Source organism: Cricetulus griseus, chromosome 3 (assembly GCF_003668045.3).
Source record: "Cricetulus griseus strain 17A/GY chromosome 3, alternate assembly CriGri-PICRH-1.0, whole genome shotgun sequence".
NCBI lineage: Eukaryota > Metazoa > Chordata > Mammalia > Rodentia > Cricetidae > Cricetulus > Cricetulus griseus.
The window spans coordinates 23,177,594-23,199,868 of NC_048596.1; the positions used below are offsets into that span (position 1 = coordinate 23,177,594).

Genomic DNA, 22,275 nt, shown 5'->3' on the forward strand with positions numbered 1-22,275 from the left:
TTGTTTGATTTGGGTTTAGGAGTCTGTGAGCTTGATTAGCTTAGATCAATGGTTCAAAAGCTGATTCAAGTAAAGTGGGCAAAGTGTCCACAACCAGTTGATGATACCACCTTCTGGGCTTATGATTAGAACTCAAGACAGAGTGGAATAGAGGTAGACAAAGGGATCAAAGACCTAGAATACTTCATGGGGCAAGTTAGAAGGTTCTAGAAGTGACATGGCAGCCATATTGGCATGGCAGCAAGCTTACTCTCTCCAAGGCCATATGTACAGGCTGAAGCAGAGAAGAGAAAAGCTGAAGTTCTACAAATGGACTCCACTGACAAGGCTAGGACTTGAGTCAATTTTTTATAAGGTGATCTCTGGTCTCTGTGCATTCTGGAACAGGTCGGCTTCAGTGCAATCTCTGTGTATTTGCCTTCACTTTCCTTCTCCTCCTCCCTTTGTCTTCTCCCATCCCTTCTTCCCATTCTCTTCTCTTCCCGTTTGTTCTCTTTTTTCTTTGGAGAGGCAATTTCCATGAATTTTCCCCACTCAGGACTGAGTTAGAGCAGGAGAAAAGGAATTACAACATTGCACAGCTGAGTTTTCTGGACAGATGGAGAGACCTAAGGTACAGAAGGTGCTGACGATAGTGTATCTCTTGAAATTATGGAAGATTCTGGTGTGGATGGGTGAGATAAGCTCTGATGATAATTACGATCCAGGAAGGGTGACTGTCTCAAATCCCTGTTCTCCTGAGATTTTCTATGACCTAGCATCCAACACAGCTCCAGAGACTTCCCCAAGGCCCTGTATATTCCATCCTTTTGGAAACCCTGACCCTATTATCCACTCCCTGAGACTCATCCTACTATTGAAACTTTGTTCTTCCTATTTCTGAGTGTTTTCTTTGCTCCATATTCACATTGGGGGACAGTATTCTTATCAATTTATATTCTCTATTTATGCTATCCCATTGTACTTTCTAAGCTGAGTATATACACTGGCCCATTTTACAGGTTAAAATGATGAAATGCAGGAAGAGAGAAATTAAGTGATCTCAGATAACTCTGTTAGTACATTTGGGAGTCTTATCATATCTCATATGCTTTCTAAAAATGTACAAAATATTTTTGTTTTTAAATTTGAAATTACTTCTAAAGTTAGCATACAAAGGGTCTCATATTTACACATAATCATTATATTTATGTGTAATGTGTAACATTATATGTAAATATATTATTATAATAAACATATTCATATTACTAATATATGTCATTCTAAATATATATGCCATTATACTTTGTTCTAATTAATTGCCCTCCTCCATTGCCTCCCACCCCCTGCCCTCTCTTTTTGGTCCTCTTCTTTTCCCCCAAATAGTCGTCCCCTATATTCATGTCACCTCTATTTTATTACCCTCTCTAAAGCTCCCTATAAGGCCTACATTCCTATCCACTGATCTTTGCCTTGCTATATCACACAACAACGTAATCACTTGCTCACACGGTCATTTCTCTGTCAACTAAATTGCCAGTTCCCGGAACTGAAAAGAGTGTTGTTCTCTGCTGTTTCATCCTTAGCTAAAAGGGTCTGAGCAGATATACCGAGATGTTGTCCATGCTGTACTATACGACACCCATTTCCTACAGGTCAATCAGAGCCAGGGTGACAGCCGAGTGTAGCTCTGGCATTATTCAAACCATGCTCTTGTGAGCCCCTGGGTCTGTAATCATTGAGGGCTCAGTTCCAAGCTGCTCTGTGCTTTGGTTGTTTTTTTTGTGTTTGTTTGTTTGTTTGTTTTTTGTTTAAATGCCTCACTTCTACCTTATGATCAGCTGTGAACATCAGGGGATTACATTATTTTATTTTTTAACCAGATCTCTCCACTGTCCCCAAACAGTCCCTGACATAGTCTATAGCCCACAGCAGGCGCTGAAGTGACTATTTATTGATAAATTAACTCTCCAAACTGCCTGCTCAGTTTCCTTCCTTCTTTCTTTCCTTCCTTCCTTCCTTCCTTTTACTTTTTTTTTAATGGGGTTACCAGATTCTGAAAATGATACCAGTTAGGTTAGGGAGAGACATCCATAATGTTTCACTCTATTGTGCATATAGAAAACTAAACTATTAAGCTGACTAGACCGACAAAGGATATTGAAAATAGAATTAGAGGTTGGGAATGTACCAAGACTCCATCCATGGAAAATGTGAATGCTCTCTGGAGTCTTTCCAACCTCGGAATTTGTATCACAATTCCAATAGGTCTAACTTGGTTTTAACATCCATTTTCAGAAAGAAAATGAAGCATATGTTATTGGTCCAGAGCTCCAACCATCGGTGGGTTGGAACTGAGTTGTTAACAATATTTTAAAGGACAGAGTGAGGCACACCCATTCTCATCAAACCCAAGCTGGGAGACTGAAACAAGATGTTAACCCACTCAAAGACCCTGGAGGCTCCAGCCTTTCCCTTTGGATGGCTCTGCAAGACGTCCAGCGAGTTCCAATTTGGGCAGGGGTTTGTTTATTCTGCTTGGTTCAAGTCAGGGTTACGGATCCCTAATGGTTTTAGCGTCCCTAAAGGTTTTCCACATTTGGGCAAGATCTATGCTTTATGTCAGACCCAAAGAGGCTTTGCTCCCAGCTGCTCTGCGGAGCCAGATACACCAGAAGCACTCAGACGCCTGCACTCAGGGTAGAAGCTATTCCTTGGCTCAGATGTGGAGGTTTTTTTTTTTTTTTTTTTTTTTTTTTTTTTTTTTTTTTTTTTTTTTCAACAATGCCATGTTGTAGTAAAAATGCCCCATTCTTAACCAACTGTATTTTTCATTAAATTTCATTTTCTCTCCAGTGATGTTGAATTTTCTAAACTAGTCCTTTTTCTGCAACCACTATGGTGGTGATATATTATTTATGATTCAATAAAGATTGTCTGAAGAATCAGAATGCAAAGCCAATCACCCTAGTTAGCTATAGAAGCTGGGCAGTTGTGGCACACACCTTTAATCCTAAAACTCGGGAGACAGAGGCAGAAGGATCTCTGTGAGTTTAAAGCCACCCACGGCTACATTAGAGTGAATCAGTCTAAAAGAGAAACAGCTCACACCTTTAATCCCAGCACTAGAGAGTATATAAGGAGCCCAGAGCAGTCCCAGAAGGCAGTCTAGGATTCTGAGGCTTGGTGGGGAGCAGTGCAGTCTGGAGATGCAGTCTGAGGTTCAGAGATGGAGTTCAGAGAACTCTCTATTGGCCAGCTGCTTTGCTTCTGTCATCTTCATCTTGAACCCTGATCTCTCTCTCTGAGTTTTATTATTTGTGCTACATACTATTTTATGTCAACCCAAACTAAAGGGGCTCACACTGACTTTTGTGTCTTCATTTTGAACATACTAATTGCTAATGCAGGAATAATCAGGTTTGCAGCTGCCATCCTTCTCCTCTCAGAGGTTGTCTCTCAGGCTCTGGGCCACAGGTCCTTCACTGTTAGTAGGCCTTTCCTAAAATCTGACCGGCGAAGACCTGTATGGGCTCTTTAAAACATCAGGGCCAAGCTTTTGCCTCACTTTCCAACTGGTAGCCACATCTGCCAAAGGACTCTCCTCTCTCACTGTGACACTGGATCACTTCCTCTTTGTCCCCCAGGCTCTGCACACATCACCCTCACAATCTTTCACATTAGAATAAACAACAACTTTACCATTAAAAAATGATTCTAAAACAAAATTATTATTATTATAATTGTTCAATATACATACTTATTATATATAATTCTATAGTCACAGTTTTATAACATTTCTCAAGCAAAAATGGATCATGCATGGAGAAGTTCAAGAAGCCTCTGTTAGAGGTGAAGAACCTGTGTTTGGGAATCAGCCAGACATGGGATCAAATACAGGTCTTGCATATCCTGGCTGGGAGACTCTGGTTGGAGATGTATGTTCTAGGATGAGCAGTCACTAGCCCAGGATTTGAGTCTCCAACGGCCTTAAAACTTTTTGCACACACCCCTTTCTGTCTGTTTCCCAGGACATCTGCAATATTTTCTTGAAATGGATATTTAGATGTCTGTTTATTAATCAAGAAAGTGACTGAGTATAAACTGGGGGAAATATCACCATTTCCACACAGAGAGCCTCAGAAGTTCTGAAGCATAATTTTGTCCAAGTTTCCACAGACTTGCTTGTTGATTAGTACATGGAAAACATTTTTTAAATAGCACTTGTTGTCAGAAGAAATACAAAGTTAGTAAGACTTTTAAAAAAGAATTAAAATAGTAGGTTTGTATTTCTAGTTGGCAAAACATTTTAGACTTCCCTGTACATGCTTAAATATGTTCTGTTAAAATTCAGTTAAATGAAACAAAACACTCAATTTAACTGTATTACTGGTTTCTCCATTAGTTCTTCAAAGGGAATTCAGTTTTGACTGAAGTTTAAAGGATGACTCAGGCTATCTTGAGATTTTTCTCTCTTTCCCAATTATCTGTTACAGACCCATATTACCATTATAACAGATTATAAGCATACTCCATAAATGTTCTGTAAATGTTCCCGTGGACAAGAATTTTCATAGCCCATTTAAGACAATTTGGAAACGTGAAAAAGGATTAATTTCATGTAGTTAAAACAAAGACTCATTTAATGTTTACTGTAATGAGTAACTTCACTAAAATACACAACAAAATTTTAACTTGAATGCTAAATTTTGTGCCAGTGACAGATTTTAGAATCAGCTCCTGTCTTAGTGAGGGTTTCTATTGCAGTGCTAAAACACCATGACCTAAGCAACTTGGGGAAGGAAGGGTTTCTTTCTTTCTTTTTTTTTCAGATGTTTTTATTTGAATTAGAAACAAGATTGTTTTACATGTCAATCCCAGTTCCCTCTCCCCTCCTCTCCTACCAACCCTTCCCCCAACTAAAACCCTACCTATCACATATCATTTCTGCTCAGGAAGGGTTTATTTCTCCTTACAACTCTGGGGACATCCTCTGCCACTCAGGGAAGTCAGGGCAGGAACTCCAGGCAGGACCTGGAAGCAGGAACTGGTGCAAGAGGCTCTGGAGGAGAGCTGCTTACTGGCTTGCTCTTCATAGCTTGCTCAGCATGCTTTCTTGTACCATCCAGGACCATCTACCCATGGGGGGCACTACTCACGGTGAGATAGGTTTCCCCACATCCATCATCAATCAAGATTATACCACAGGCCTACTACACACAGGACAGTCTGTTGAGGGGCATTTTCTCAACTGAAGCTCCCTCTTCCCGATGACTCTAGCCTGTGTCAGTCAAGCTGACATAAAAACCAGCCAGCAGAGCTCCCAATGTCAGCGGTTAATATGTAGCCCATTTTCTACTGTTGTGAGAGCAGGTGGCCAGCAGAGAATTAAGTAGAAACAAGAAGAGTTTCCTAATGTAGGTCAGAGGTTGGCCCTTGTTCAATGCTGTTCACATTTCTTTAGGCTCTTAAGTAGTTTTAGAACCCCCACACTTCACTCAAGACAGCTCAGGGACTTTTGTCTGTGCTCCCAAGTGCTATGTGTTTTTCAGACACAACCTTCATACCATGCTAAAGCTTCATGCTTGCTTGTCATTTGTCCATCTTCTCATTGACAGTGCTGTCCTCGAAGTAAAGGCCACAGCTTGTTTACTGCTACAGTTTTGGCACGGAGAACATGTTTAATAAATATTGTAAAATAAGTGGATGAATGAATTGCTAAATGCAAGAAAACTAAAGAAAATCTAATGAAGTTAAAAGTGGCTGCCGGAAGCCACTAGATAACCTCCTCTCAGGTGTCCCTCAAGTTGCTAGCACAAGGGCAGACAGCCAAGAAAACCCAGGGAGAGTTTTTCTTCTCTGTGCACACTATGACTGAACTCACGGGAAAGTGGCAGCATCACCACTACCATCCTCAGTGACTGTCCTGTCTCAAGACTGATCAAAGACTGTTATGTTCCCAATACTAAGTTCCTTGTATATATTATCACACCCAGTCCTGAAAACAGCGGGAGCTATTGGTCTGGTTTTTGTTTTACCGATGCAAAAAGTAAAGCTGTTTTAAATGAGGGCACTGATGTCAAGACTCAAACTCAAGACAGAGTGATGCTCATGTTCAATGCCTCCTCAACAGCTGCACAAAGTCACAGACTGATATTCCCAACAGGACTGAGAGCCAAAGATAACAGTCATTCATGTTGGAACATCTTTCACCACCTCCCTTCCACAAAGCCTCTTTGTCTCCTCTCTCCTGATTTCATTTGAGTGTGAACTCCATTACAGTCACTGACAACAGCTATGGTGGAAATGAGCGGCTTGAACTCATCAAAAATTTCAAATTGGCTTCTTTTCAAAAGTGTGCCATGCAAACCAGCGGAACACTACTGACGACACACGAATAGCCTTTCTTGACCATGGCCACTTTGATGGGAGATTTGACCCATTCTCCCAATTACTCTAAGTTGTATTTTCTAGCCTTGTTTAGCTATTGATTTTCAGCTTTAAGTTTCTCTCTTTAGTTTCTAGTTCAGATGCAGTTCTTGACTCCTCCAGCATAATCCAGCTGCTTGTGCCTTCTCTGATTAGATTTGCATCTCCCTTATTCTGCGTGGGGTTTTGAAACATTTAATTAGCAACCTTTAAGATTCATCTTTTAGAACTATTCTCATTTTCAACATTTAGTGAGGCTTTTTTTTGGGTGGGGATGAGTCTGAAATATATTCATCAGCAGATTAGATCTTTGGTGTAGCATTTCAGATAACTCTGGTGGATACATTTCTGGAATGTGTAACCAAGACATTTTTAGGGTCTCAAGCTCTACCAGCTGAGGTAGCTGGGCCTCTTGTAACCAAGACATTTAAATTGGAAATTCCGAGTGCCTCTCTGGCACTACAGTTCTGCTCACCAGTCACCATTCTGGATGCACTGACTGGAACTCAAAGGACTCACAGTTATTGGACATGCCACCTCCTCCCCCCTCCCCCCCCGTGTCAATACTTTCACTCAGATATAGGGCAGAATGTTTTCTTTTCACAAAGTAATTTCTAGGGGCAAAATGAAGATGAGTAAGAGGTGACTGCAACACAGCTACCCAGTCAAACTAGAGGTCACATCTGATGGCAAGCTCACTCCTGGATCTTAGGTGACTGACCAAAGCTGAGGTTACACTCTGTGATTCTCTTTTCTGACTGACACCTGACGATGCCGGGGCCCCATAGCAGAGGTGTTTCTTCATGGGTCCATCAAACTTGCTGATCCTATGGAGTTCAGCAGCCCAGTGCTTTCTCACTTTAGGTGGTAAGGGCTACTTCAGCTGGCCCGAGACCAAGCATTACGTTTTCTCTGGAATGAGAAACATTGTTCTAACAAGTTGCGGACTTCTAAATGTATCTGCATACTTCCCATAGTTGACACAACTCTAGGCCGCAGTGGGCAGCTAATGAATATCTCTTAAGTAATTAACTGCTACAGAAATATACTCAGCATCACATTAAGGTATATTTTTATCCAAAAATAATTTCATGGTAGCAAAACTAATAAGTCAAGGCGTTTCTTTAAATAAACAGAAATCCTGGAATTGGAGCTATGTGCATACCTTCTTAGCCTGGTAGGCATGCAAGGGCTAACTGTTTTGATTAGGAGGAAGTCAACTAAGACAGCCGTTATAAACACAGCTATTTATGAGCTATAGTCATGCACTTCAAAATGTCTGTGTTTTCCTACTATGATTTCTGGTTTTAATATGCAAAGCTATTAATTCTTGAAAAAGACTCGGATAGGATATAGTTATTGGAGTACAGGAAAGATATACAATATAAAAATGGGTCCAACTTTTCTTTTTTTTTCTCAAGACCAGGTTTCTCTGTGTAATAGCCCTAGCTGGCCTGAGTGCACCTACACTGAGTGCACTACAACTTTTCTTTTTCTTTTCTTTCTTTCTTTTTTTTTTTTTTTAAGAGTGGTGAGGGCACCCAGTGAATACTAGGATCAGCCCCAAGTTTTGTTACTCAAAGCCCTTATATACCCCAATCAAAAGAGGGGAATGCAAAAGACTTCCTTACTATGATACAAAGAACAAACAAATGTAATTACCTCCTTAACACCCAAAACACCAAGTAACCAAACCCTAAACCAAATATCCTGTTGTTAAGGTAAGACATCCATCAGCTACTCCTAGGCCTGATATCCCGTTGTCAAGGCAAAACACACAATAGCCACACCTTAGGCCAAACATTCTGTTGTTTAACCTTGAAAGACTAACAGTGGGTTTGAACTCTCTGACCTTATGTCAAGATGGCATGGAGCCACTTCTATGGACCGAGACAGTGTAGACCTGTCATAATTTCCTTCTCACTCTAACTAGGTAGCAGCACTTTGCACAGATTTTTTAAAAAGATGTTATCTCTGTGTTTATTTTGCACAGATTTTTTTTTTTAAAAAAAGATATCTCTATGTGTGTTTTGCTTGAATGTATTTATGTGCCCAGTGCCTATGGAAGTCAGAAGGGGGACTGGATCCCTTTAATATATATTATATATATATATATATATATATATATATTATATATATATATATATGACTTCCTGTGGGTCCTGCAAGCTGAATCCAGATCCTATGCAAGAGCAGTATGCTGCTATTGCCCACTGAACCATTTCTTCAGCCTCCATGTTGTTTTTTATTATCCCTCTCACTTGTGGAGTTTTCCAACTTGTTTTCAGTCATGGTGCCAGCTCACTGACTTTTATTGTCCAAAGGTTTTCTTCTATTAAATCTATTGGCAGTCTTTATTATGGATCCTTGTATGATAAAGTTTTTTTTTCTTTTCTGCTTCCAGTATTCTTTCTTTAGTGATAATTTGATTTATAGACAAAAATCCTTGCTTAGTTTTGATTTTTGAGACAAAAATCTCATTATGTAGTCAAGGCTTATGATACAATAAAAAGTCAGGGGAGGGTTGGGAAAATGAAATAAGCAGTAAGAACCAACATAAAGCCATACAGCGATAACCAGCTCCACAAAGTTGCCTTCTGCCCTCCACCTGAGTGCTGTGACATGAATCCACCACCACCCTGACCACACACATACGCAATAATATAAATTTTTAAAACAGGACAAATTAAATCTGGTTGTGAAAAGTTCAACTTAGAGTTGTGAATTCCAAAGCAATGGAGGTTGCCTACACAATCAATAGTTATTCTATATAAAGATTTCAATGAGAATGTTAACACTGATGAACCACACCAACCAGATGACCTTGCATTTGACTTTTCCCAGTTGTAAGCCTAAAACTCACAGAGATAGTAAGGTGTCTTTGTCAACAGTCTTAACCCCTTGTAACCTGATACATTAAGAACTGCTTGAACCCTTGTTACCTATGAAATTGTCCTATGATCTCATTTAACAAATACAAAAAAGGAGGGGTGGGTGGAGGTTTACTGAACAATCCTGTTAAAAAGCCACCCAAATCATAAACATGGCTATCATTGAGACACTTGACTTACTTCATACCTAGTTGTCCTGAAATTCTTTTCTGTAGCATAGTCCAGAATCCCATCATCACTGACAAAAATTCAATGAAAGAACTGGACCAGCTCAACTTTTCTATAAGAAGCAAAATACCCTATGTTTTCAAATAAGAAGATGGACTCTATAAGGCACACTTTGTTTTTATATCATTGTTCTAACTACAACCTATGAATGACCAACAACTTGAAAAGTTATTCACAGGTATACAAACACAAGCAAAAATATTAAAAATGAACAGTGGAGTTTTTCCTTCCTGCTAAGTATTTTAAAAATCAGCAACTATTCTTTGTACTGGCTAAGTATGATATTTAATCTTGCCATTTACAGACTTAACAATGTAAGAAGGAAAAACTGTGTTTGTGGCACTGTTTATTTTATCAAATGATGCCATGTACACATGTGAGAACACTCAATTGCTTTATTTGAAAAATTCTCATTATCACATCTTTATTTTTTTTTCAGCACTATATATTTCTATGGATTACCTCACCCTTTTTTCTCCTTTTTTTCCTAATCTTGTGTTTTGTTGTTGTTTGCTTTTTGTTGTTATGGGGTTTTTTATTTTTTGGTTTTGGTTTTGGTTTTGGTTTTACTATGTTCCATTTTGCTTTCGGAGAGACAGGTCTCTTAATACTGCCCAGACTAGCCTCAAACTTGCCATCCTCCTGCCTAGGCCTCTCAAGGGCTGGGATTGCCGATGTGTGCCCACAGATGCCACCACACTTGGCTGCTTTGTGAGTCTATTAAAGCTAATGATTCTTCGGACTGCCATTTCTACAGAGTTAAACATGAAATTCCAATGAGGCCAATGGGGGGAGGGGTGACAACAAGGACAGGGAATGAGAGAGATTTAACTGTGTCAAACAGGTGCTCCATGGAGAGCACATACTCTCTACTTCCCATCTAGAGGGAGCACGCCCTTGCATCCCGCTGATCTAGGCTTTATATCAGAACAGGTCTCTTGAGGGAGGGAGGGAGAGAGAGGGGGGAGGGGGAGGGGGAGAGGTAGAGGTATAGGGGGAGAGAGAGGGAGAGAGGGAGAGAGGGAGAAAGAGAGAGAGAGAATTAAGAGCAATGACCCCGAAAGCAACCAGTTTGCTTTCTGTGACTGTGATAAACACCATGATCAAAAGCAAGCTGCAGGGGAAGTGTTTACTTCACTTATTATAGTCTATTATTGAGGAAAGTCAAGAGAGGAACCTGGGGTCAGGAACTAAAGTGGAGACCATGAGGAATGCCGCTTACTCTTACCGGTTTTGCTCTCCATGTCTTACTCAGCTTGCTTTCTTTTACAATCTAGGACCACCTCCCCAGGGGTGGCACTCTCCATGGTGGGCTGAGCCCTCCCACATCCATCAACAATCAAGAAAATGCCCACAGACCAGTCTGATGGATACGATTCCTCAGTTGAGGTTTCCTTTTCCCACGGGACTAAGCATGTAGCAGGTTGACATTAAAACCAGCTATCACACTGTGAAATGAAGAAGACTGAAGTTCAGATCTCAGAGCCCAAGTAACAATCTGGACATCAAGAACACTCTTGTCACCCAGGCCCTGAAGGATTCTGGAGACAGGAACACTGCTGGAACTTACTGGCTTCCAGCCTAGCCAAACCCATGAAAGACCCAGGTTCAAGGAAAGACTCTGCCTCAATGAAATCAGTGGAGAGTGGTAGGACACCCGATGCCTTCTTTTGGCCTCTGCACATACACACAGGTAAGCACACCTGCACACATATATGCATAAGCTCATGCACACACACATGTGTATGTACAAGCAAACAGATTTTCAATATCTCTGAATTTTGCAAACTTTCAACTTAGTAGATCTGAAGGACAAAAGGAAACAAAAAACAAAACAAAAAGAGCCAGTTTGATCATGCTCTGGTTGTTAACCACCTCCATACCATGCCATGACCTATGGCAAAGCTACAAGGCTGCAGAGCCCTGTGTGAGCACCTCGACTTGGGCATGGTATAAACTGCTGCACAGGCTTTCCCCATATTTTTCCTTGCAGGTCGCTGCGATCCCCATTTGTAATCAAAGCCACTTTCAGGAGGAATTCCTCCGTTCTTTGTAAACTCATGTAGACCTGGGAAGACCAGCATAGGCTGAGCCTTGCCCACGCCCACCTCAGTTTCTCTCAGTTGTCATAAAATATGCAAAAGATTAGACATTCCTCCCTAACATTTTTGGGTGGAGTTCACAGGTGTTAAGCACATTCACACAGCCTTGTCACCACCCATGTGCTCAGACTTTGCCTTGGCCAAACAGAAACCACGCCCACTAGCTCCACATTCCCCACTGCCTCAGCTTCTATAATCACCATTCCGTTTTCTGTCTCCACTGCCAAGACTATGTGCCTGGTACAAGTGGAATTTTCTGTCTCCTTCTTTGTCTCTACCTCCTCCAGTTTATTTTCACAGACTTCAAACATGAATTCTCCCTTGGAGAGGTCACCCTGTGACCCCCTTCCTTCCCTTTTCTCTCTAGGGAAAAGATCTTGTGCTTTTCCGTCTCTCCCACTGCACTCCATTGTTTTTAAGTTACTGGGGTAATTTTCTGGTTCTTCCATCCAGGTATGAGCATCGAAGTGCATTCAACTATGGTCAAGAAGGGGAGCTGCCACCAACTAACATTTCAGAACTGGCTGAGCGTTCTTATCAAAGTCTAGTAAAAGTCTTAACTCTTTACTCATCTCCAATGAAAATAACTTCTTGACAGGAAATGCCATTTAACCCACTTCTAATGTTTCCCATGAAGACCAACTTTCAGCATCCCGAGTTAGAAAGAGTTAGATTTCCGCTGTGTGCCCATAGAAGGGGTTTTGAAAACTAAAGTCTAGGAACCAAACCACACCTAGTGCTGCTTCTCTCAGAAAGTGTCTAAAGGTCCACATAGCTCCTGAGAAATCAACTTCTAGAAGCTAGGAACAGAATATGTGTCATACATTCTTTCTAACTTTCTTCTGCCGTCTTGGTTTTCTTTTAGACGGGGTCTTGTAGGGAGCTGAGGCTGGTTGCAAACTAATTATCCCTCTGCCTCAGCATCCTAAGTGCCATCATGCCTGGATCCTTATGAGTAACTTTTCATGACCAATTCAGAGCTGAAAGCTACTGACCAACAGAACACACACTGCACAAAGAAAGAAGTGGCCAACTGAAGCATAGCGCTCAGACACTTCCTCCAGATGCCCTAGTGGTTCAAGACCTACTTTTCAACATGAGGGTATTACAGATTCTGACAATATCCTATGCCTTTGAAGTCTGATGTGTTTGTGCTTTATTCTTTAAATGTTAATTTTTAAATTAAACCAAATATAATTTTTTGAGACAGGGTCTCACTATGTAGCCATGACAGGCCTGGAACTTGCTATGTAGATCAAGCTGGCCTTACTTCGAAAATTTAGATTGACAAAAATCACGTGCAGTTGCTGTTTACAATATAACATTTTGAAATTTATGTACGCTGTTTGAGTTAGTTAACATAGCTTTACCTTGCATTGTGTGTGTGTGTGTGTGTGTGTGTGTGTGTGTGTGTGTGTGTGTGTGTGTATGAGAGAGAGAGAGAGAGAGAGAGAGAGAGAGAGAGAGAGGGAGAGAGAGAGAGAGAGAGAGGAGAGAAACCCCCCTTTTTGATGCATTATTTTCCCGCTGTATGCTGGAGAAACATATTTAACTAAAGCACTTTGAAACTTGGCAAACCTGGTGGAAGAGAACACTGCAGTTGAAATCCACCTCCAAGGAAGCAAACTAGAAACAACAGAAATAAGCCCAGAGTAAAAAAAATCAACCAGCTAATGTTATTATTTAGCAGGAACTAATTAGACAGTTATTAGAAACCATTAAGAAGCTACAAAACAGAAAAATCAAGCTCCAGCTCTTGTTTAAGACACCAGTTGAAAGCTCTCTCATTAGCTGAGGGTCTGGTTAGTTCCAGAGGGAAATGATGCATGAGGCGCTGTTCCGAACAAGGAAGTACAACAGCAATCAAAATCAAGTTGCTATCAGGGTAGCAGGTACACCGGCCACTGCTTTTACTTTCACAGGTCTCTGGGACACCATTAGCTCCTCTGCCTTAGTTGGGACCCTAGATATTCTGGAATAAGAAGGAAGGTACCTTGTGTTGAGTTTGTTTTTTATTTCAGGCTGAGTTATTTGTCAGGCATAACGCCTTCTCTACCCTTTGAACATATTGTTTTTGTTTTTTTTTTTTTTTTTACATTCTTTATATGATACGTAACTTGCTGCAAGTTCATGCTATTCTTTAATTAGTTCACACATACAGATCTTGCCTCTTTGTAATCATACAGCAAACAAACCAATGGACAATACTTCAGTGGGATCTTCCATAACATCTTCACTCTGTGGGGTGCAGCCTGGGTATGTGGTGAGTGTGGGTTGGTGAACTTTGATGAGGCCCTGCCATGCAGTCACGTGCATTGAAACCATGATGAATCTACATGCAAATCTCAGTTCATTGTCTTGGGAAAAGCAGCATAGAAAATGTCCTGCCAGTGACTGGGGGCCACATCAGCGCAGAGAAACTTTCAATCCTGTGGTGGGGGCGGATTCCTTACTTCATAGACAGTGTAAGCTCCATGAGGGTGGGGATGATGCTTTACTCCCTTGCCAGCGTGTATACCCAGCACCAACTTTCTCCATATTACTCTTTCAGATTAGCATTCCCACACTGTATATTTTCCTGCTATTCCTCATTTGAAGCCAATGCCCAGAAGTTAAGGTGATAGCACAAAATCATCCAACATGGCACTTAGTATGGAATACCAGGTGGTCGTAGTGTTCCTCTTAGGCATGGCAAGGGTGAATGTGGGGGTGGAGAGGGGAGGCTGAGGATCAGGAAGCAAGGTCACTGGCCAGATAGCCTTGGTCTGAGGGCTCATTGTCGGGGGACAATGTCTACTCTCTGTGACAGAGCAGCGGATGTCAGATGGAGCTCTTGGCAGCCCCCAGGCAGTGGAACACAACCTTGCATGGTCCCTGGCTGGATGGTAGCTTCCTGCCAGGGAAGGCTGCCAAGCAGTTTGTGACAGCTGTGTAGTGAGCAAGTCTCTGAGGTTCTCTAGTGACTGCCATCTGTGACCCTCCCATCTGTATGTCATGGGAAGACACAGGGAAGTTTGGGTGCTGGGGACCCAATTTTCTACTGGCTCCCGTTTCACTGTGCTATGCCTGCCTTTCTGGGCCTTTGCAATGAGACACATTGAAGAACCATGGGTCCTTTCTTCTCTTCCCAGCAGAAACCTATTGGCTCTACTTGTAAAGGATAAGAATATTTAGGTTTCATTCCGTTCTCAAGCATGACTGTCTTTCAAGGCAATCATATGACCATATTTACTTCCTAGCCTTGTCAGAGCAAATGACATCTCGCATGGATTAGTACTTGGAGAAACTACCCAACTGCATATTTTTTTTTTTAAGATTTAAAAGACAAGTGAGATGGCTCAGTGGGTAAAAGTGCTTGTCACCAAGCCTGAAAACCTGAATTCAACCTCTGGAACCCATATGGTAGAAGGAGAGAGCCAATGTCCTACAAGTTGTCCTCTGACCTCCAGACATGTAACTGTGACACATGTGAACTCACCCATCCATCTCACACTCAAAATAAATAAACAAACGTAAAAATAATGAAAGATAGAATTTTATCCATTTACTTACTATTTTTGAAAAAATGAACCTTAAAAATTAACATTTGCTATGTGTTTAAGTCTTAAGGGATTTAACTTTTCTGATTACTCAAAACAGCTGCTTTTACTTCATTTTCTTAGAATTTCTGACATGTGGACTCAATTTTACATCAGCAGCTCTATATTGGATGGTTATTGTATTCTCTACAGGCAAATATGAAGAGTTAAAAATGAAATCCCAGACGTTACCTTTCAGCATTATTCGTCCAGTGGATCCTCCGAAGGTACTGAGAAGGCTGCTTCTTGCTCCTAAAGAGGTGGTTGCCTCCAGGAGAGAACCAGTGATGTACTGAGCTATGGATGTCCTTTGGAGGGTGGCCCGGTACTCACATTCGGTGTCTCGTACACATTGCTCTAAGCATGGACCGGCTCTAATCCTTCCACAGGCTGTCTCGGAGGTTGGGAGCTGTCTGGAGCAATGGAGAAGAGATCCAACCGTATCTTCTGTTTCTTCTCCTCTTCTCACTGCACTGTAGATCTGTGAATAGCACAAAGCACAGGAAGTATTAATCTAGTTTCTTAGAAAAGCAAATTAACTTGTTGACAAAATGCCAAGATGACTTAGGAAGAAAGAAGGCTCGGTCGGTCTAAGCACAAACACCTTTGAGCTCTGTGCTCATACATTAACCTGAACATTCTGCAGACACCATTTATTTGGAGAAGCTCTGTGTAGTTATGAAATAGGCCATTCAAACAACTCTGCTATCAAACAGAGGACTTAAAGTTGCACCAACCAAAAATACATTCAGCTCAAATTTCTCCTCCTCCACAATGCTCTTCTGTAGAGCGACAAGGGCAAACCTTTTCCTCATCCTTTTGTACTCTCCTGTATGACTGACCATGTCTGCCTGCCTCCATCCTTGCTTTAATTTGACATCCATAGGGAATTCTTGGTCCATGAACAAAGTAAATTGAGGATGAAAGGGTCATGAGGAAGGATTTCCCTCATGGGCAGATTCTTCCTATCTTTCAGGTAGCTTCCAAGTCTTTGATGCTTTTATTTTCTTACTCTTCCTTTAACTCCCACATTCAAAGAGTAGTCCCTGACCAGTCCCTGCTCTGTCATTTTATCGAGTCCTTCTTCAATCACTTGTATTCACCATGTATGATCTGATTAGAACAGGATCTCAACCGTATCTTCTGCCCATTCTAATGTAGTCATTCAACGACATAGACCCTGCTCTATGTGATTCACTATGTCAGAAAACATGGGCAAATGCAAAGGCTGAAACATACTGCTTGCGCAGTATTATTTCCATACTGCGTTGAAGAAGGATCCTGACTAATACAGAGTTGAAGAATACTTCAGGGAGGTGTTGGGTTGTGTGGAGTGTTCTGGAGCTCTTCAGAGTCTTTCTGATAGTATGTGAACAACATGGAAGAAGTGTCACACAGAGGGACATTTGTAGCTTGCTAGAGGAGGAAGGAAGGAATATTACTTGACAATGAATTCATCCTGACACTTCGAACAGTTTGCTTTGGTTTATTCATGGTGCTGTACACTCCGAATTTTATCTTAACTATTGCCTTTAAAAGACCCCTGTATTCAGTCCTTTATAAAACCCTACAATAAACCCAACCTCCCCCACCCTGCCCAAGCATCCAAACTTCAGTGTTTCTTTGCATGCTGATACATCCTTGCGGATTGGAGTCACAGTGAGAATTCTTAGCTTTATTCTCTGTTGTTAATCCTCTGGGAGAGCAATATGCCTAAATGAATGGTGTGTTGTGTTTACATCCAGACTCTGAGGTAAGGTATGGGGGAGAAACACCTGGTTTTGCCTTGCAGGGCCAGAGAACTGGTTGTGAACATGAGTACATGGCTTAAAGGTTTTGAGGCCAATATTAGTGGGGGCAATAATACCCCTTCTTAGGGACATTGTGGGACTCACAAAGGAAACTCATGTAGCATACCTGACTTAGTGTTAAGAAACAGTGTGTATTAGTATTGGGCAAGTCTCCAGGAGAAAATGGACTCCTCCTCAAGGAACGATGGGAGGTTGTTAACTAGACAGTAGAGTATACGTTATTCAGCATGATGTCGTTATTACTGTGCTTTGTGTGTGACTGGACAGTGTCATCCTAACCCTATCTGGGCAAACACAGAGCTCAGGGTATGTCTTTCTTCTCAATGTCTGTCTCTTCCTAGACGTTGATGTTATTAAAGAAGGAAGACAATCTCTATTGTCACCCTGCCATACACTCCAAACCATACAGGCCATACATACATACCACAGTAAGTCCCACTCAAGCTCTTCAAGAGTAAATGGTGCAGAAGTTCAATGGCAGGAATCTCTTGTGGGAGCTAAGGAAGTTTCCATAGGCAAAGCAGTGTTTGGCCTGAGCCTTGAAAAGCAGTTGTGACTCTAACTGCAATAAGTGGGGAAGATAATCCAGGATAGAATCCAAGTGATGAGGCTGGAAAATACAGACTCCGTCCTGTCAACAGCAAATAGAGCAGGCTGTGTAGGGCAGAGAGTGGAGGGTATTAACTGTGCGTCGAGGAAGGCCAGACAGTCTGATAAAGGAGAGCCTTAACTGTTATGGCAAAGGGTTTTAATCTTAGAGGTAGCAACCCTTGACACTTGGTATTTGTTTGTTCTTAAAAGAGGAATGAGGTTAAAAATGTTTTGTTTAAAAAGATGAACAGACAGTTCCCAGCTACTAATAGGTTGCCTTCTCCCTTTTCTTGCCAAGCTGCCCTACAGGCTTACGGTGCCCCTATCATTGCTTTATGAACTCTACCTACTATAATGCTTTCATAGATTCCTAATGGTCCATTTAGTCCTTTCTCTAGATTTTCCAATGTGTTTTTCTTAAAACCTTAGATCTCGAAAGAATAATATGACATACAGACTTCGTGATCACAGAATCTTGAGCACAGTAAATAGCTTCCCCTTCTGGAGATTTACACTGCCCAACAGAATATTAAAGACAACCACAGACATTGTAAAGACATTTATTTCCTTTTGCTTAACTGGATGTTTGAGTGTTTCTCATGTTATTTGACCAAGAATTGTTTTCTAAAGAACACTTAGCCTACAGGTGAAGCATGGCACAACATATAATATATTCCAATCTAGTAGACTTCCAGTTTCTTGATCTTGGTGGAATCCCTGAAATACAGCCCCCACACCCACAACTTTCTTGATGTCCTTTCTCTCATTATTCTACAGTTCCATTTTCACCTGTTCATTCTCTCTTTTCCCACACCTTCGGGATAGTTACAACGCAATAGAGAAGTGCCAATAAGCATCTAATATAGGGAGGTCACGAAGTGATGGCTGTGAGCCAGACTCAGGGATCACATTGGCTTCATCAAACAGTGTTTCAAGATCAGTGAAGTTCATATGTACATGTGAAGCTGTGGCATTCCCCAAACACCTGGACAGTCTGGTAGTACTGAGTTTCCCACAAGGTATCATGTGGGTAGGGTTTTTCTACTGTCACATAGAGCAAACTGTTTTTACAGGTTGGTACCGACTCCTACCTCTCTTTAGCTATCATGTCTGGCCAATATCTGGTTGTTGGTAGTGTACATGCTGTGGCCCTTCCCTCCGTGATTTATGAAGAGGAATGTAGATTTATACAATAAATATGCACAGAGCTTCTCCAATGTGTCCTACCTATGTTCTTCCTGTGTTAATTGCTGGCTGGATAGGGAGAAAGGCAGTATATGTTCTTAAAAGATGGCACCTCGTGCTATGCAAGCTGCCATGGGAGGGAAGCAACCAACAGTCTTACCTTGCTGCAATGCCCATGGACTAACAATGACCAGCATGGCAAAATATCCCTAAGTGTGCAATAGTAGTGCTCATATCTTAGCAGTAACCAACAGATAATTAGACATAAGGCTTACTCCAAAGGAGGGAACTCATGCCTGCTACTAGGAACCTAGTCAACTACTTGGTGCTAGTGAGGTCATGGATATCAGAGGAGAACCTTCTCCTGCCCCTTTACAAAACCAGCATGCATTCTGAATCCTAGTCCTTAGTCCCCCAGATAAGTGTAGCTCTCATTCCTCTCCAAAAGAAGCTTCTCTCTTCAACAGAGACCATTATAGACAAGTACAACTGTTCAAAGTGTAGAGAGCAATTGATCATGGGGTGCCCAGCCCCAGTGGATACATCTACACTGTAAGTTCTGCAGCAAAAGCTCAGGGTGCATCTTAGAAAAGGGGATGGAAAGATTAGAAAAGCTGCAGGACCCGGAAACTGTGGTTTTGTGAGACTGTGTCTCCTAGAAATGACAGGAAGCTCCACCCATGATATTGCAACAATATGGCTGCCTAAACAAGACTTGAACAAGACAACAACAATAGACATGCTAAGGTGCAAGTGGGAACTCTCACAGGGCCCTGGCCATAGACAAAGAACTACAGGCGACTAAGGAATGCTGCAAGCAGGAGAATTAGTGTTCCCCAGGGAGAAGTCCCTTCATTGGTTATCCTGGGATAACCAAGTGGTCAGTCAGTCTGGGATCACTGAACTAACACTGAACTAACACTGAACTAACTCAGCAGGTTGTTTATATTTATGCTTATATGTGTATTTGTGTACACACACACACACACACACACACACACACACACACACACACACGGAAAAAGAGGCCATGAATTTGAGAGGGAGCAAGGAGGTGCATGGAAGAGATTAGAGGGGAGAAATGACGTAATTATATTTTAATTAAACAATAAAATAAAATAAAAAGGTTGCATCTCACCTTAAACTTGAACAAAGAGATAGAAGGTAAAGAGCTCTAAGGATAAATGTCTCACCCGTCACCATCTCTACCCCCAATGCCTAGGAACACTTACTTAACAAGCCCCAGTCATCCAGTCATACCAATGTTTGACAAACAAATTCAAAACTTATTAGAAAAATAATGAGTGTGGATCGAGTGGTAACAGATATGGTAATAATCAGGGAACATGGCCAAACCAGGCTATTACCTCTTACCTTGTAAGAAGGAAGAAGCCTTGGGCATTTGCTACGTACGGAGCAGGGAGAACAGTACTCACAACTTCCTAGGGCTCAGAGTGTTGCTTTAAATCCTAGTTCCTTGTCCTGCTTCCCAGTGGTGTGGTCTTCCTTGGATGGACTGCTGCGGAGCCATTGTGGACCTCAATTACTTTCTTACAGTATGTGGATATGACTATCTGCCTCATAAAGTTGAGACTAGAATTACAGTCTCTGATAAAGGTAATGCATTCAAAGAGCATTGGCACCTACTAAATGTTCAGCAGTCATTAGGTTTAGAGTGATGGTGACAGCGGTGGCTGTGCTGACTGGGGCAGCTATAAATTTGGCTGGGCATTCTCTGTGCATCTTCTCCTTATTAACTTTGGCTACCCCCGCCGTTTGCTTCCCCCCCGTGGGAACTTACCCAAGCACAACCTTACAAAACTCTCCTTATAATGGGATTTTCTCCCTCTTGTCGATTTAGGCTTTGGAACAACTACCATGTGAAGAAGCCTTAGTTAGCCTGCTAGGGGAGGAGACCCTAGCTCAGTTGCTCCCATCACCCCGGCTGCCGGTCCGCCAAGATCCAGCCTCACAGTGAAGCCATCCTGGTTCCCAGGTCCTCCATGGCCTGTCCAGGAGCTGCTACAGATGCACAAGACAGGCACACAGATACTAGTAGATTCAGACTAGGACAACAGCCAGTCGATTTACAGAACCATGGAGCAAGTGAAATGACTGCTGTGAAAAGCCGCTACAACAGGCACCACCGTGAGCTGTTGGGCATATTTGCTGAGTCTACATGGAAACCCATTTAGACTGATTTTGTTTTACAGATGAGAAACATAGCTAACTTTACACAGCTAATAAGCGCTAAGCCAGGATGAAGAACCATGGTTATCTTACTCCTTTACCTAGCTTCATCTACTGCCCCATGCATAGTTAGCTCGGTTGTGGGATTCAAGATCCCATTGTTACTTGGCAAGAGGTCTCAGTGATGCTAATACTGATGTTGTTTTTATTCGTGCTTTTCCTTTTCATGCTGGATTACTTTTTAAAATAGTCAAGTTATGACTAATGACCAGAAGTGTTTCCTTTATATGGAGATTTATAGTTTTAAAATCACAAAGTGAGAACGCATATAAACTTTATCCTACTTGATTAATGGGGTGAGAGAATGTGCTGAAAAGAGGACAGACCGCTGCCCTGCATGGATCAATATTGTGTTTAAGATAAACTGGAGATGTCACAACATAGCCACCAAGCTTGTTAAACAGCCCTGCAGTCATTCTGTCCTTCAGTTGTTTAACAGTCCATTTGTATTTACTGAGCACATATACTATGCCTAGCCAAACTACTGGCAACCCATAAAGAAGTGCTATGTCTTATTTATTTGCAAGCAGAGCAAATGAATTAATTAAAGCAACTAGCAAGCATGATGGTCTGAGTTCAAATTCAAAGAGACAGATGTGTGTCTGTAACCTCAGCGCCCCTCTGTAACCTCAGTGCCCCTATGGCAAGATTGGATGCAGAGACAAGAGACTCTCTGAAGCTCTCAGGCCAGCTAGCTTGGGGTACACAGTGGCAATCAACCAAAGGACCTAGCCTGTCTCAAACAAAGTGCAGGGTGAGAACTAACATCCAAGGTGTCCTCTGACCTCCATACATACACACCATTGCATGTATGAGCCTGCACTCAGAAGTATGAATATGTGCACACATGCACACACACACACACACACAGACACACACAGACACACACACACACACACACACACACACACACACACACACACACACACACACACTTTACTCACTATGTAGACCAGACTGGCCTCGAACTCACAGAGATCCAGCTGTCTCTGCTTCCTGAGTACTAGGATTAAATGTATATGCCATCATACTCAGCACCACAATTATATTTTTTGAAACTGTAGACTGGTCTGGGGTTACAGTTCACAGTAGAACAACTGTCTAGCATATAAAGACCCTGTATTCAAACCCTAGCAATGAACACAAAAGCATAGTGTTCTATATAGCCAAGATATATTTTGGATGGATGCGACAGGTCTTGCTTGCATTGCTGTAAGGGAAAAAAGGAAAT

General features: G+C 41.7%; 1 protein-coding gene across 2 annotated transcripts in view; it reads right to left on the reverse strand.

The window, feature by feature from the left end:
• Plce1 (phospholipase C epsilon 1) overlaps nucleotides 1–22,275 on the reverse strand; it is a 286,564-nt gene that overhangs the window by 141,224 nt on the left and 123,065 nt on the right. For both annotated transcript variants that reach the window (XM_027407429.2, XM_027407428.2), the window contains exon 3: nucleotides 15,400–15,688. In XM_027407429.2, coding sequence (XP_027263230.1) covers nucleotides 15,400–15,688 — 289 coding nt within the window. The remainder of the gene's footprint in view (nucleotides 1–15,399; nucleotides 15,689–22,275) is intronic.